At 36.9% G+C, this 13,015-nt stretch overlaps 1 protein-coding gene across 1 annotated transcript; it reads left to right on the top strand.

The window, feature by feature from the left end:
• Positions 1–6,332: 6,332 nt before the first annotated feature.
• LOC117633147 (glutamate receptor 2.8-like) lies at positions 6,333–11,289 on the top strand. The gene is made up of 7 exons (XM_034366877.1): positions 6,333–6,467; positions 7,798–8,015; positions 8,123–8,334; positions 8,460–9,721; positions 9,850–10,162; positions 10,258–10,667; positions 10,798–11,289. Exons 1-7 carry the CDS (start codon positions 6,333–6,335, stop codon positions 11,287–11,289), a joined length of 3,042 nt encoding a protein of 1,013 aa, XP_034222768.1.
• Positions 11,290–13,015: the final 1,726 nt, after the last annotated feature.

The following is a 13,015-nucleotide window of genomic DNA, read 5'->3' as shown; positions in this document are numbered from 1 at the left end:
TGTTTATATTTTTTTAGAATAAGTTATCGCAAAGGACCCACTAGTGTAGTGGTTTGGAGTATTTACTCCCTCAGGCAAGGTCCTGAGTTCGAGTCCTAGCATCCGTCCCCAAAAAAAAAAAAAGGAATAATAAGTTATCAATCAGGATATTATTTTCCTGATATGATTTTAATTAGTTTTCTTATTAGATAAGTTTTATGAATATTCTGAAACCTAGGGTTTCCTACGGTTTTAGGATTTCTTGGTTTTTCTATTGAAGCCAACTCATGACATTGTATTATTTAGTTTTATCATATTATTAATCAAATTTAGAGATTTTCGCTATTTTCTGGTGGATTCCAGTCGCTAATGGAATTCATTATCTTTCTGTGTTTAGACGTTTGTCAATCCGTAAACCCATTCTTCTATGTTGCATCAATTCAATATATCCTAATCCGATTACGGATTAGTAAACATGTCATATTAGAAAGTAAATCTCCTAATTGCAGCTCATGTTGACACTTAGTCATTCCTATTAATTATTTAGTCTAGCAGCATTAGTTTGGAATTTAAAGCATCATTTATGAAATAATTAACTGGGTACCACTACAATAGTGGTGATTAGACCTGGTAACCATTTTCCTAAATGAGTCAAAAAAAGAACCTCCAAATTCCAAGCATGCAGGCATGCAATGCAGGGCCAGAATTTTGTCACCGTTGAAGACGTATATTTGCATATTTAGTCATCTTGTTGTCAAGTGTCAAGTGCATCCAAAAAATATTGTGACATTTCATTTCTTACATATAATTTTCAAATCGGTTGTCTTTTATATAGCCCAACGGATGATTCCACCGTTTATAGTCGAAAAGAATAGTCACAATAGGTTTTTCAAAATAGAAGAGATCCCTTTTTATTAAAAAAAAATATTTCTAACTTTGAATTTTCTTATTCTTGATTCCCATCTAGATAATAAATTTCAGAACGGGTCTATTTTTACAGCATGTCTCTTTGAAGTGAAATTGATTCTTCGTTTTTTCCTATAACCACTAAGCCGTGCAACTGCATCCAAATAACCACTAAGCCATGTGCCGTGCGGTCCATATACGATTTTTTTAGATTTTAAATATGAAACTATTTTTAAAAAATAAATTTTTTATTTAGATCCACGTGTCATTATCTCATTGGATATGTGACTACTGCATCGTGCCACATCATCATTTTAACAGAAATTTTGACGGAACCTAACGACATGACCAAATTGATGTGTGAGGAGTAATAAAGGACCAATAATGTCACAAAAAAAATACAAGACCAAAGCTAATAATTTCACGAATCTCAAGAATCATTTGTGATAAAAAGCCACGATAATTTTATAGTACTGTCAAGATACAGTTTTTGTTTGTTTTTGCTGCTTATTATATTATTACAAATTAATCAATTGATAAACTTATTTGTCAATTGCACTTATTTATAAAGAAGGGTAAATTACTCAAATGGTCCTGAACTTTGTACCCGATTTATATTTTGGTCCCTAAACTAAATTATTCATTCAAATTGTCCACCAACTCTTTATTAATCAGTTCTTTAGTCCTACCGTTACATTTTCTGTTAAATTTAGTCATGTGAGCAGCACATGCTATATTTGTGGGGGTAAATAAGACTTTTGACCTATATATCACCCTTTTATCACAACTGTATTACCTATGTATCACCAATTTATCACAATTTTATCTCCATTTTATCACCTATGTATCACCACTTTATCACCTATTTGGGGAACATAGGACGGTTATGACGGTTTTACCCTTACATTTGACGGCAACATTAACATAATGTAACGGTAGTATCAATGGAGCGATTAATATAGAGTTAATGGACCATTTGAAAGAAAAATTAATTGAGGGACCAAAATATAAATCAGGTATAAATTTGAGGACCATTTGAGTAATTTCCCAAAAATTAGTGCACGATTACATTAGTCAATTCATGTCCAGTTTGCTGGAAAGAAGGTATTCTGGTTCTTTTACTCCGTCAAAACTAGGGAAGGGGTGTTTTCTCATCCTTGAATAGTACTCAGAAGGCGACTATTGACTTGTCTCGAGTTATCGAGTGATGCAAATTGAATCAACATTTATGAGTGTTGACCAAATGCTTGCCCATTTTCTCAAACTCCTATAAAGGATAAGATTGGAACACAAATCGTACATAAGATTTAAAGCTAAAAAGAGTAGGCAAAACGAAAGAGAAAAACAGTAATTTAAATATACGTGAGAGTGCATGTGACAAACCCAGGTAGCTTAACAAGGATGACAAACCAGAAGCACCTTCTATCTTTCTTCTTCATTCTTTCGTTGGCCGAGCTTGGGAGTATCCAGCTTTCAATGGCAAAGGAGGTGATACGAATACCAGTCGGGGTAGTTCTGGACTTGAATTCGTCTGTTGGAGCGATTGCAAAGAGCTGTATGACCATGGCACTCTCAGATTTTTATGCTAAGCATGCTCATTATCGAACAAGGCTTGATCTTCACACCCGCGATTCAGCGGATGATATTGTTACTGCAGCATCTGAAGGTGGATTATACACTACCTTCCTTCCAGCAAATTATTTTTCGCCACACACACATACACTCAACCTTTTGATCTTAGCCAATTAATTTAATTGATTCACCATTTGTCTGTTGAATTCATGCAGCCTGGTATATGATGAAGAAAGAAAAAGTACAGGCCATCATTGGACCTCAAAGGTCAGCAGAAGCGAAGTTTGTGGTGGAGCTTGGCAGAAAGGCTAAGGTTCCCATCATTTCATTCTCTGCCACCAGTCCCTCTCTTTCTCCATCTCGTAGCCCATTTTTTGTCCGGACAGCCTTCGATGACTCTGCTCAAGTAAAAGCCATAGCTGCCATCATTGAAGCTTATAGCTGGTTGGAAGTTGTTCTCGTCTATGAAGACACCGATTATGGCAATGGTTTAATTCCATATCTGGTGGACGCTATACAGGAGGTTGGTGCTCGAGTACCTTACAGAAGTGTCATTCCTCCATCTTCTAATGATGCTGAAATTCTAAGGGAGCTTGGCAGGTTAAAATCAACTTCAATTAGAATATTTCTGTTGCATATGACTGCCTATCGGGATTTGCTGAATTAAAGAAGGTTTTACTGAATTCCTAAGATGGGAAAACAAAAGCCTATCGGGATTTGCTGCTGATGTCTTCTATGCTGCACTGGCTAAACTACCATTTCCTCTTCCCCATTACTTGTTAAACTTCAGCGGGACATATGATGATCTTCTTTACCAAATCAAAGAAGGGGTAAGTTTTATTTTATGGGGTAAATTAATGGTCATCCTCTCTTTCTCTCTATCTCCTTCTCTAATGTACTTTTCAATTGGTGATTTAAAATGCAGAAGTATGATGCTGTGGTGGGAGACACAACAATTGTAGCTAACCGCTCATTGTACGTAGATTTTACATTGCCCTATTCAGAGTCAGGAGTGTCAATGGTAGTTTTGGTGGAAAATAATGAAAGAGACAATATTTGGATTTTCTTGAAGCCGTTAAGTTTGGATCTTTGGCTGACAACTGGGGCAGCCTTCGTATTTACAGGTATTGTGATATGGGCTCTTGAACACCGGGTAAACTCTGAGTTTAGAGGTCCACCACAACAACAACTTGGCGTGATATTGTCGTTCACCTTTTCAACTCTTGTCTTTGCTCATAGTAAGTTCTCTTCTCCTTATACCAAAGCATTTGTTTTCTTCAGAATTCTCAATGAAGCTTGTGCTCTAATTAATAATTCTTTTGTAATGCTATAGGGGAGAAAGTGGTGAACAATTGGTCAAGATTAGTGCTCATCATTTGGGTTTTTGTGGTTCTTATCCTGACACAGAGTTACACTGCAAGTTTAGCTTCAATGTTAACAGTACAGAGATTGCAGCCTGTATTTACTGATATAAGAGAGATCAAAAGGAATGGTTATAATATAGGATATCAGAAGAATTCATTTATTAAAGGGTTTCTAATGGACAATATAGGGTTTGAAGAGTCCAAGTTGAAAGCTTATGTAACCATTGAGGAGTATAACCATATGCACTATCCAAAGGAACCAACAATGGTGGAGTTGCTGCAATTTTCGATGAAATCCCTTACCTTAAACTGTTCATTGCAAAGAATTGTTCCAAGTACACCATGGTTGGACCAACCTACAAAACTGACGGATTCGGCTTTGTGAGTTCTCTGTCTTAATTTTCTCTGATTGTATTGTTATCCGTAAAAACCAGAGTGTACAATGCTGCAACAATGGTTCCATTTCCTATATCCATATGCTAAATTGTTTTTTTGCCTTCTAATACACCAGGCCTTCCCAAGAGGGTCTCCTCTAGTCTCCTACATGTCAAGGGCAATCTTGAATGTCACTCAGGATAAATCTAAGATGGATTCAATTGAGGAGAAGTACTTCGGAAACCAAACCATCTGTGACGATCAAAGTGCCAAAATTTCTTCAGATGGTCGAAGCCTTCACGTGTACAGCTTCGGGGGACTCTTCATCATCGCAGGTGTAGTCTCCACGTTTTCACTTTTGATGTACATGTACCATTTCCTTCGCTCACAATGGCCTACTTTGAGGACCACGATTCATTCTGAGAACTCATTTCGGCGGAAAATGGTTGAATTGGCAAAGCATTTTGATAAGAAAGATCTCACTTCGCATCCTTTTACGCGAAGAACATCCCGAGTACATGCTATGGATACTCCTGATGAGACAGCTATAGGAGGTTTACATGATGCAAATGATATGCAGAACAACTCAGCAGTGGAGAACAATATTGATATGAATGAAAATGAATAAAATGGTGGAAATCTCTTATCAGGGCATACTGATTCATCTATCCATGTACCTAACTTGTCATCATAGACTTCCTATATTTCCATTTTAAACCTATAAGTTACAGTAAAACTATATGTGTAAACGTCATGATATATTGTTGTTCATTCATATATCTCACATCATTACTTTATTATTTACGTACGGAAATCTAATAAATACCCACAAGAATGCAATTTTTGGCTTCTAATGAAATTTTTCCCCAAATAATTAGAATTATCTCCAAATGAAATGCTGAAAGATCCTCAATCAGCTGAGCCTCCATCGTTCGTCTCTCCTGAAGGTTTCTAGGTAATGTCAGAAAAAAAAAATCAAAAATCAAAAAATCAAAAAATTCAAAAAATTACCCTTCTCAATCAGTACAACTATTTAGTCTAGTAGCAGTAGATAAGTTTTCGAATCTAAATTCATGGATGGGATTTTGTATATATTTGGAATATGTATAGAGCTTCATTTGTAAATTTCTTATCGATCCAAAGTCAAGTCAACTGAAAACTTGCAACGAACTTGGTTGTGAGTTAATAGCCCAGAAGCTTCTTAATTCAATTCATATTACATATATATATTTATATATCTTCATTTTGTTTCTAAGGAAGTCAGCAGAGGCAAAAGTTTCGTTGTTGTTTGGCATCTCAGCGCGATTTGTGTGCCGTGTGGAATGTACGTACTCAAGATGTTGAAAATTCACACACACAACAAAACGTGAGAAATATTACACCAAGGCATATGCATATTTGCATATTTGCCCCGAAAAAAAAAAAATTAAAAAAATAGCAGACTAGCCTAGTAATTTAAGGATGATTAACCATCTGTTACAAATAAATTAGGTTCAAAGTACACTATACATGCTATACCAACATAACCATGATTCATATAAACTAATTTACTTATGTGCAATTAAATGCATACAACTTTGAGAATGCTAAACCAGAAAATTAAACTCCAATAATAAGTACCGAAAAAGTCCCTAATGAAAGTCTCCAATAATCACCCACCACTAGGAAAAATCGGAAAAGTTACAAATCATCAATCTTCCACAACCGTTCAATTCTGACGGGATTTCAACTTAAGTTGTCTTGACTTGTAGGTCTGGAGCATTTGGTTTGGTAGAAAATTATGAAACTTTGACACAATGATTTTCAATGTCTTAGCTTTCTTTTCCAATTGGCTTTGCGCTAAAATTCATTCGAAAATTTGATTTTCAGTCAAAACCCTTCCAAGAGTGCAAAATAGCTGAAAATAAGGAAAGTGATGCTATTTTTAATTAACTTTCTCTACAAAAACCAAATATAAGAGATACACAAAAATAGACATGATGTTAAAAGTGTTATGTACTAATCATGTGGTGGTAGTGGTAGTGATGGAGTGGAGGTGGTGGTGGTGGTGGTAATGAAGGTGGAGTTGGTGGTTGTGGTAGTGGTGGTGGTGGGAATGGCAGTTGTGGAGGTGGTGGTGGTGGTGGTAGTGGCAGCATGGTGGTGGTTATGGTGTTGGTTGTGGAGGTGGTGGTGGATGTGGAGGTTTTGGAGGATGAGGAGGTGGTTGTGGTGGTGGAGGAGGTGGTGGTTTTGGTGGTGCAAGTGGTAGAGTTGGATGTGGAATTGGAGGTAGTGTCATTTTTTAAAATGAATGATGGTATTTTGGGAATTAAAAAAATTCATTAAATGTTCATCTCTGCTTCTTTTGAAAGCAGTTTGAAAAGCAACCCAGAGCCTGCTTTTAAAAGCTGCTGTCGAAAGGCCACTGTTTTTAAAATAATCGGGATATTTTATTTTTACCAAACACCTTAAACTGCTTAACTCTAAAGTGAAGCAGGTTTTTTGCGGAAAAAAAAATAAAATAAAAAAAGCAATCCCAAACGGGACCTAAGAGGGATTCACTTTGGTGAGGGTGGAAAAGAATCGCATTGTTTGCAATTTCAAAAAGTGGTTCAATGATTTGAAATATCTGATTTGAGATCCGATTTATTATTTTACTTGTAATATAGAATTAATCAACAGACTTAGGACATTTTCTAATAAATTGTTCATTGTATTTTTTTTAATTTAAAAAACATTGTTTATATATGTAAGACCTTCAATTGCAAGAGTCCTTAAACAAGTTTGTTTGAGGGACAACCTTGTCGGGCTCACTTGCATTGTATTTCAATTATTCGAATTATCTATTTTTTAAAATTCCAACGTTCATTTCTTTCATTGATTTTTTCTTTTCTTGGGAAGTTTGTTTCTCGTGTAATTATATGAATGAATTTCGTACACATTAAGGCAATCAAATTAAACTTCATGATGATTATGATGGTTTTAATGTTGATAGTGATGCTTCTGGCTTTTTGATATATAAAACAGATCGCGATCTTGTTTGTGTCTTGAAACCTCCAGTTTCAAGGGAAAGGGTGTTTTAAATCATCCTTGAAAAGTATGGTCCATATAAAAAAAATTTAGATTTTAAATATGAAACTATTTTTAAAAAATAAATTTTTTATTTAGATCCACGTGTCATTATCTCATTTGATATGTGAGCACTGCATACGTGCCACGTCATCATTTTAACAGAAATTTTGACAAAATCTAACGTCATGACCAAATTGATGTGTGAGGCGTACCATAAAGGACCAATAATGTCACAAAAAAAAATAAATGACCAATAATGTCACCAAAAAAATACAGGACCAAAACTGATAATTTCACAAACCTCAAGGACCATTTGTGATAAAAAGCCATGATAATTTTATAGTACTTTGGAATGTCAAGATACATTTTTTGTTAGTTTTCGATGCTTATTACAAATTAATCAATTGATAAACTTATTTGTCAATTGCACTTATTTATAAAGAATTAGTGCACGATTACATTAGTCAATTCATGACCAGTTTAGTTCGCTTGTCATAATCTTGACATGAACAAAGTATTCTGGTTCCTTTTACTCGGTCAAAACTAGGAAAAGGGTGTTTTCTCATCCTTGAATAGTACTCAGAAGGAGACCGGTATTGACTTGTCTCGAGTTACCAACCAAGTGATGCAAATTGAATCAACATTTACGAGTGTTGACCAAATGCTTGCCCATTTTCTCAAACTCCTATTAAGGATGAGCTTGGAACACAAATCGTACACAAGATTTAAAGCTAAAAAGAGTAGGCAAAACGAAAGAGAAAAAGAGTAATTTACATATATGTGAGAGTGCATGAGACAAACCCAGGTAGCTTAACAATGATGACAAACCAGAAGCACCTTCTATCTTTCTGCTTCATTCTTTCGTTGGCCAGGCTTGGGAGTATCCAGCTTTCAATGGCAAAGGAGGTGATACGAATACCAGTCGGGGTAGTTCTGGACTTGAATTCCTCTGTTGGTGCGATTGCAGAGAGCTGTATGACCATGGCACTCTCAGATTTTTATGCTAAGCATGCTCATTATCGAACAAGGCTTGATCTTCGTACCCGGGATTCAGCGGATGATATTGTTACTGCAGCATCTGAAGGTGGATTAGACACTACCTTCCTTCCAGCTATATATTTTTGGCCACACACACATACACTCAGCCTTTTGATCTTGGCTAGCTAATTAATTTAATTCATTCACCATTTGTCTGTTGAATTCATGCAGCCTGGTATATGATGAAGAAAGAAAAAGTGCAGGCCATTATTGGACCTCAAAGGACAGCAGAAGCAAAGTTTGTGATGGAGCTTGGCAGAAAGGCTAAGGTTCCCATCATTTCATTCTCTGCCACCAGTCCCTCTCTTTCTCCATCTCGTAGCCCATTTTTTGTCCGGACAGCCTTTGATGACTCTGCTCAAGTAAAAGCCATAGCTGCCATCATTGAAGCTTATAGCTGGTTGGAGGTTGTTCTCGTCTATGAAGACACCGATTATGGCAATGGTTTAATTCCATATCTGGTGGACGCTATACAGGAGGTTGGTGCTCGAGTACCTTACAGAAGTGTCATTCCTCCATCTTCTAATGATGCTGAAATTCTAAGGGAGCTTGGCAGGTTAAACTCAAATTCAACAAGAATATTTCTGGTGCATATGACTGCCTCCCTTGGGTCCAAATTCTTTATACTAGCAAATAAGGCAGGTATGATGAGTGAAGGGTATGCATGGATTGTCACCGATGGGTTATCAACTTTTTTAGATCCTGTGAATTCGACAACCATGGATTCAATGGAAGGTGTGTTGGGAGTAAGGCCATATATCCCAATGACAAAAGATCTTGAAGACTTTCAGTCAAGATGGAAACAACCAAACAAGATGACGGCAGGCCTAAACCTCTTTGGATTATGGGCATATGATACAGTTTGGGCACTGGCAATGGCGGTGGAGAAAGTGGGAACAACAAGTTCTAGGTCTATGAAACAAAACACAAGTAGAGTCATTAATCTTGCAAGCTTGGAAACCAGTAACATGGGTAAAAATCTTCTTGAAACAATCCCAAGTTCAAAATTTCAAAGCCTAAGTGGGAATTTCCAGTTGGTCAAGGGACAGTTAGAACCTTCAACCTTTGAGATATTCAATGTGATTGGCAATAAAGAAAGGATTATTGGATATTGGATTGACCAACAAAAAGGGCTGTCAAGGCAGCTCAAGTATGACAAAAGTGAAGCAGAAAAATCTGATGTAAAGAGAAGACTCAAGCAACCAATTTGGCCAGGGGACACTACAGACCAACCTGCAACAAAGAAACTGAGGATTGGAGTTCCAATTAAAGAAGGTTTTAATGAATTCCTAAAAATGGAAAACAAAAGCATATCGGGATTTGCTGCTGATGTCTTCTTTGCTGCACTGGCTAAACTACCATTTCCGCTTCCCCATGACTTCTTTTGCTTCAAAGGGACATATAATGATCTTCTTTACCAAATCAAAGCTGGGGTAAGTTATATTTTACAAATCAAAGCAGGGGTAAGTTTTATTTTACATGTTAAAGTGGGGTAAGTCATCCTCTCTTTCTCTCTATCTCCTTCTCTAATGTACTTTTCAATTGGTGATTTAAAATGCAGAAGTATGATGCTGTGGTGGGAGACACAACAATTGTAGCTAACCGCTCATTGTATGTAGATTTTACATTGCCCTATTCAGAGTCGGGAGTGTCAATGGTAGTTTTGGTGGAAAATAATGAAAGAGACAATATTTGGATTTTTTTGAAGCCGTTAAGTTTGGATCTTTGGCTGACAACTGGGGCAGCCTTCATATTTACAGGTTTTGTGATATGGGTTCTTGAACACCGGGTAAACTCCGAGTTTAGAGGTCCACCACAACAACAACTTGGCGTGATATTTTGGTTCTCCTTTTCAACTCTTGTCTTTGCTCATAGTAAGTTCTCTTCTCCTTATACCAAAGCATTTGTTTTCTTCAATATTCTCAATGAAGCTTGTAGTCTAATTAATAATGCTTTTGTAATTAAATAGGGGAGAAAGTGGTGAACAATTGGTCAAGATTAGTGCTTATCATTTGGGTTTTTGTGGTTCTTATCCTGACACAGAGTTACACTGCAAGTTTAGCCTCAATGTTAACAGTGCAGAGATTGCAGCCTGTATTTACTGATATAAGAGAGATCAAAAGGAATGGTTATAATATAGGATTTCAAAAGAATTCATTTATTAAAGGGTTTCTAATGGACAATATAGGGTTTGAAGAGTCCAAGTTGAAAGCTTATGTAACCATTGAGGACTATAACCATGCACTATCCAAAGGAACCGACAATGGTGGAGTTGCTGCAATTTTCGATGAAATCCCTTACCTTAAACTGTTCATTGCAAAGTATTGTTCCAAGTACACCATGGTTGGACCAACATACAAAACTGACGGATTCGGCTTTGTGAGTTCTCTGTCTTAATTTTCTTTGATTGTATTGTTATCCATAAAAACCAGAGTGTAAAATGCTGCAACAATGGTTCCATTTCCTATATCCATATGCTAAATTGTTTTTTTGCCTTCTAATACGTCAGGCCTTCCCAAGAGGGTCTCCTCTAGTCTCCTACATGTCAAGGGCAATATTGAATGTCACTCAAGATAAATCTAAGATGGATTCAATTGAGGAGAAGTACTTCGGAAACCAAACCATCTGTGATGATCAAAGTGCCAAAATTTCTTCAGACGGTCGAAGCCTTCACGTGTACAGCTTCGGGGGACTCTTCATCATCGCAGGTGTAGTCTCCATGTTTTCACTTTTGATGTACATGTACCGTTTCGTTTGCTCACAGTGGCCTACTTTGAGCACCACGATTCATTCTGAGAACTCATTTCGGTGGAAAATGGTTGAATTGGCAAAGCATTTTGACAAGAAAGATCTCACTTCGCATCCTTTTACGCAAAGAACATCCAGAGTACATGCTATGGATACTCCTGATGAGACAGCTATAGGAGGTTTACATGATGCAAATGATATGCAGAATAACTCAGCAGTGGAGAACAATATTGATGTGAATGAAAATGAATAAAATGGTGGAAACCTCTTATCAGGGCATACTGATTCATCTATCTGTTGGCGTGAGTCCTATTTTAGGTAGGAAATTAATATAAGGATTCTTGTAAATATTGTATTACCTGTTCTGTTAGGATTAGTTTTTATCTTTTCCTTGGGTTAGAAGGCATTGTACACTATATATATACGTCCTTTGAGAGAAGAAATATATCTCAGAAATTTACCATATATCATTATATTTGACTTGGTAGTAGAGCACCGGGTTATATTCACCCTAGAATAGCCGACCCCCCTTACTGCTACAGATTTTTTCTTTTTGCCTATTATTTTGTTTTAATTGCTTGCGGTGTTCTTTGTCTCCATGGGGTATATACAGGATTTGTTAATGAAGATGACCAATCCAATGAGGTACCACAAATTACCTCAGGGGTTATGGTAAGCCTATGTCAATTGTCAATGTTCATCATGATTCTTCCGCTGCTCCTACAATTGTCAAATTGAATGGAATAAATTATTTAGTATATGGTCCCTGTAGACAAAGAAATTTTGGCGGACTAAATTCCATTAGATAAGAAAATAATTAGGGTTTGGTGGATTAAATTGTGGGCCCCATAATTCTCCCATGTGGCATATGACTCATCAAAATCGGATTGGTTGTCAAAAGTGACACGTGTTGACATCCGACGGAGTGCATCAAACGGTTCAAAGTGAAGACAAAATTAAAGGAAAGAATCTTCTGTGATTGACTTTGATTTAAATCAAATATTAATCAAGTCAATCAATCGAAGATAATTTGGCTAAATTGCCAAATTTTTGGAATTGATTTTAAATCAAATCAAAATCCCACAAAACAAGGTTTTAAAGAGGGAAAGCTATTTAGATCAAGCACCCTGTAGGAGCCTATAAATAGGAGGCCTCAAGATGAAAGAGAGGAGCTTAGACAGACCAAGCATTCAGAAGAAACAGAAAACTCTCTGCATTCTTCACCTCACTTTGGAAGAGCCACCAAGCACAACAAATACATGCCGATTCCTCCACCCTAGAAAAATCCAAACACCAAACAAGCTTTGTGCTACCCGTTTGATCAAGATCAAGTCTCTACGACCTTGTATCAATATCAAACACAAAATTTCTTTAAACACTTTGGAGATCGAATCGGAGGATTTAATACAAAGATTGTAACCCTAAATTTCATAAATATAAATATTATTTTGTACATGTGTTCTTGTTTCATTTGTCGCAGGAAATTCATGTTTACAAATTTGGCATGCCTAGTGGGACCATCTCTACCTCTCATCTCTTTCTCCAATTCCAAAATCAATCAACACACCAAAAACGATGGCTTCCAAGAAGATTCAAACCGTTCCCGCGATGAGAGGCAAAAGCGTGAGCGCCTCCTTCTCAAGCGAAGACTCTACTGGGGTCGTCACCGGGAGCAAGGCGAAGGCAATATCCGCAACTCAACATGTTACTTCCATATCGACTCAAGCCAAGGCGAAAGATGTGAACCAGTTATCAATTTGGCCTCCTTGGGGGCAAAGAAGAATACCCCCTGAGCGGATGAGAGAAACTCTCAAAACGAAGAAAGGAGTTTTTCGAGTTCGAAGAATTCAAGAAAATGTTCACTCTTGCCTATTTCAGACGCTAACTCGAGCATAGGCTCATACCATGGATCCCCGTCTGACGACCAACAGAAGATTGCCACGAAACCCTCGGCATCCATAGGTGAGTCTTATTCTATA

Source organism: Prunus dulcis, chromosome 1 (genome assembly GCF_902201215.1).
Source record: "Prunus dulcis chromosome 1, ALMONDv2, whole genome shotgun sequence".
Taxonomy (NCBI): domain Eukaryota; kingdom Viridiplantae; phylum Streptophyta; class Magnoliopsida; order Rosales; family Rosaceae; genus Prunus; species Prunus dulcis.
Note: the sequence above shows the minus strand (reverse complement) of the source record. Positions and strands in the feature narration are given on the sequence as shown.

What these genes read in the sequence shown, in the direction of transcription:
- LOC117633147 (XM_034366877.1), top strand. Translation starts at nt 6,333, where the DNA reads ATGGTGGTGGTTATGGTGTTGGTTGTGGAGGTGGTGGTGGATGTGGAG. An exon ending in AACTCTTGTCTTTGCTCATA is followed by an intron (nt 10,163 to 10,257) that starts GTAAGTTCTCTT and finishes GTAATTAAATAG; the next exon opens with GGGAGAAAGTGGTGAACAAT. An exon ending in AAACTGACGGATTCGGCTTT is followed by an intron (nt 10,668 to 10,797) that starts GTGAGTTCTCTG and finishes CTAATACGTCAG; the next exon opens with GCCTTCCCAAGAGGGTCTCC.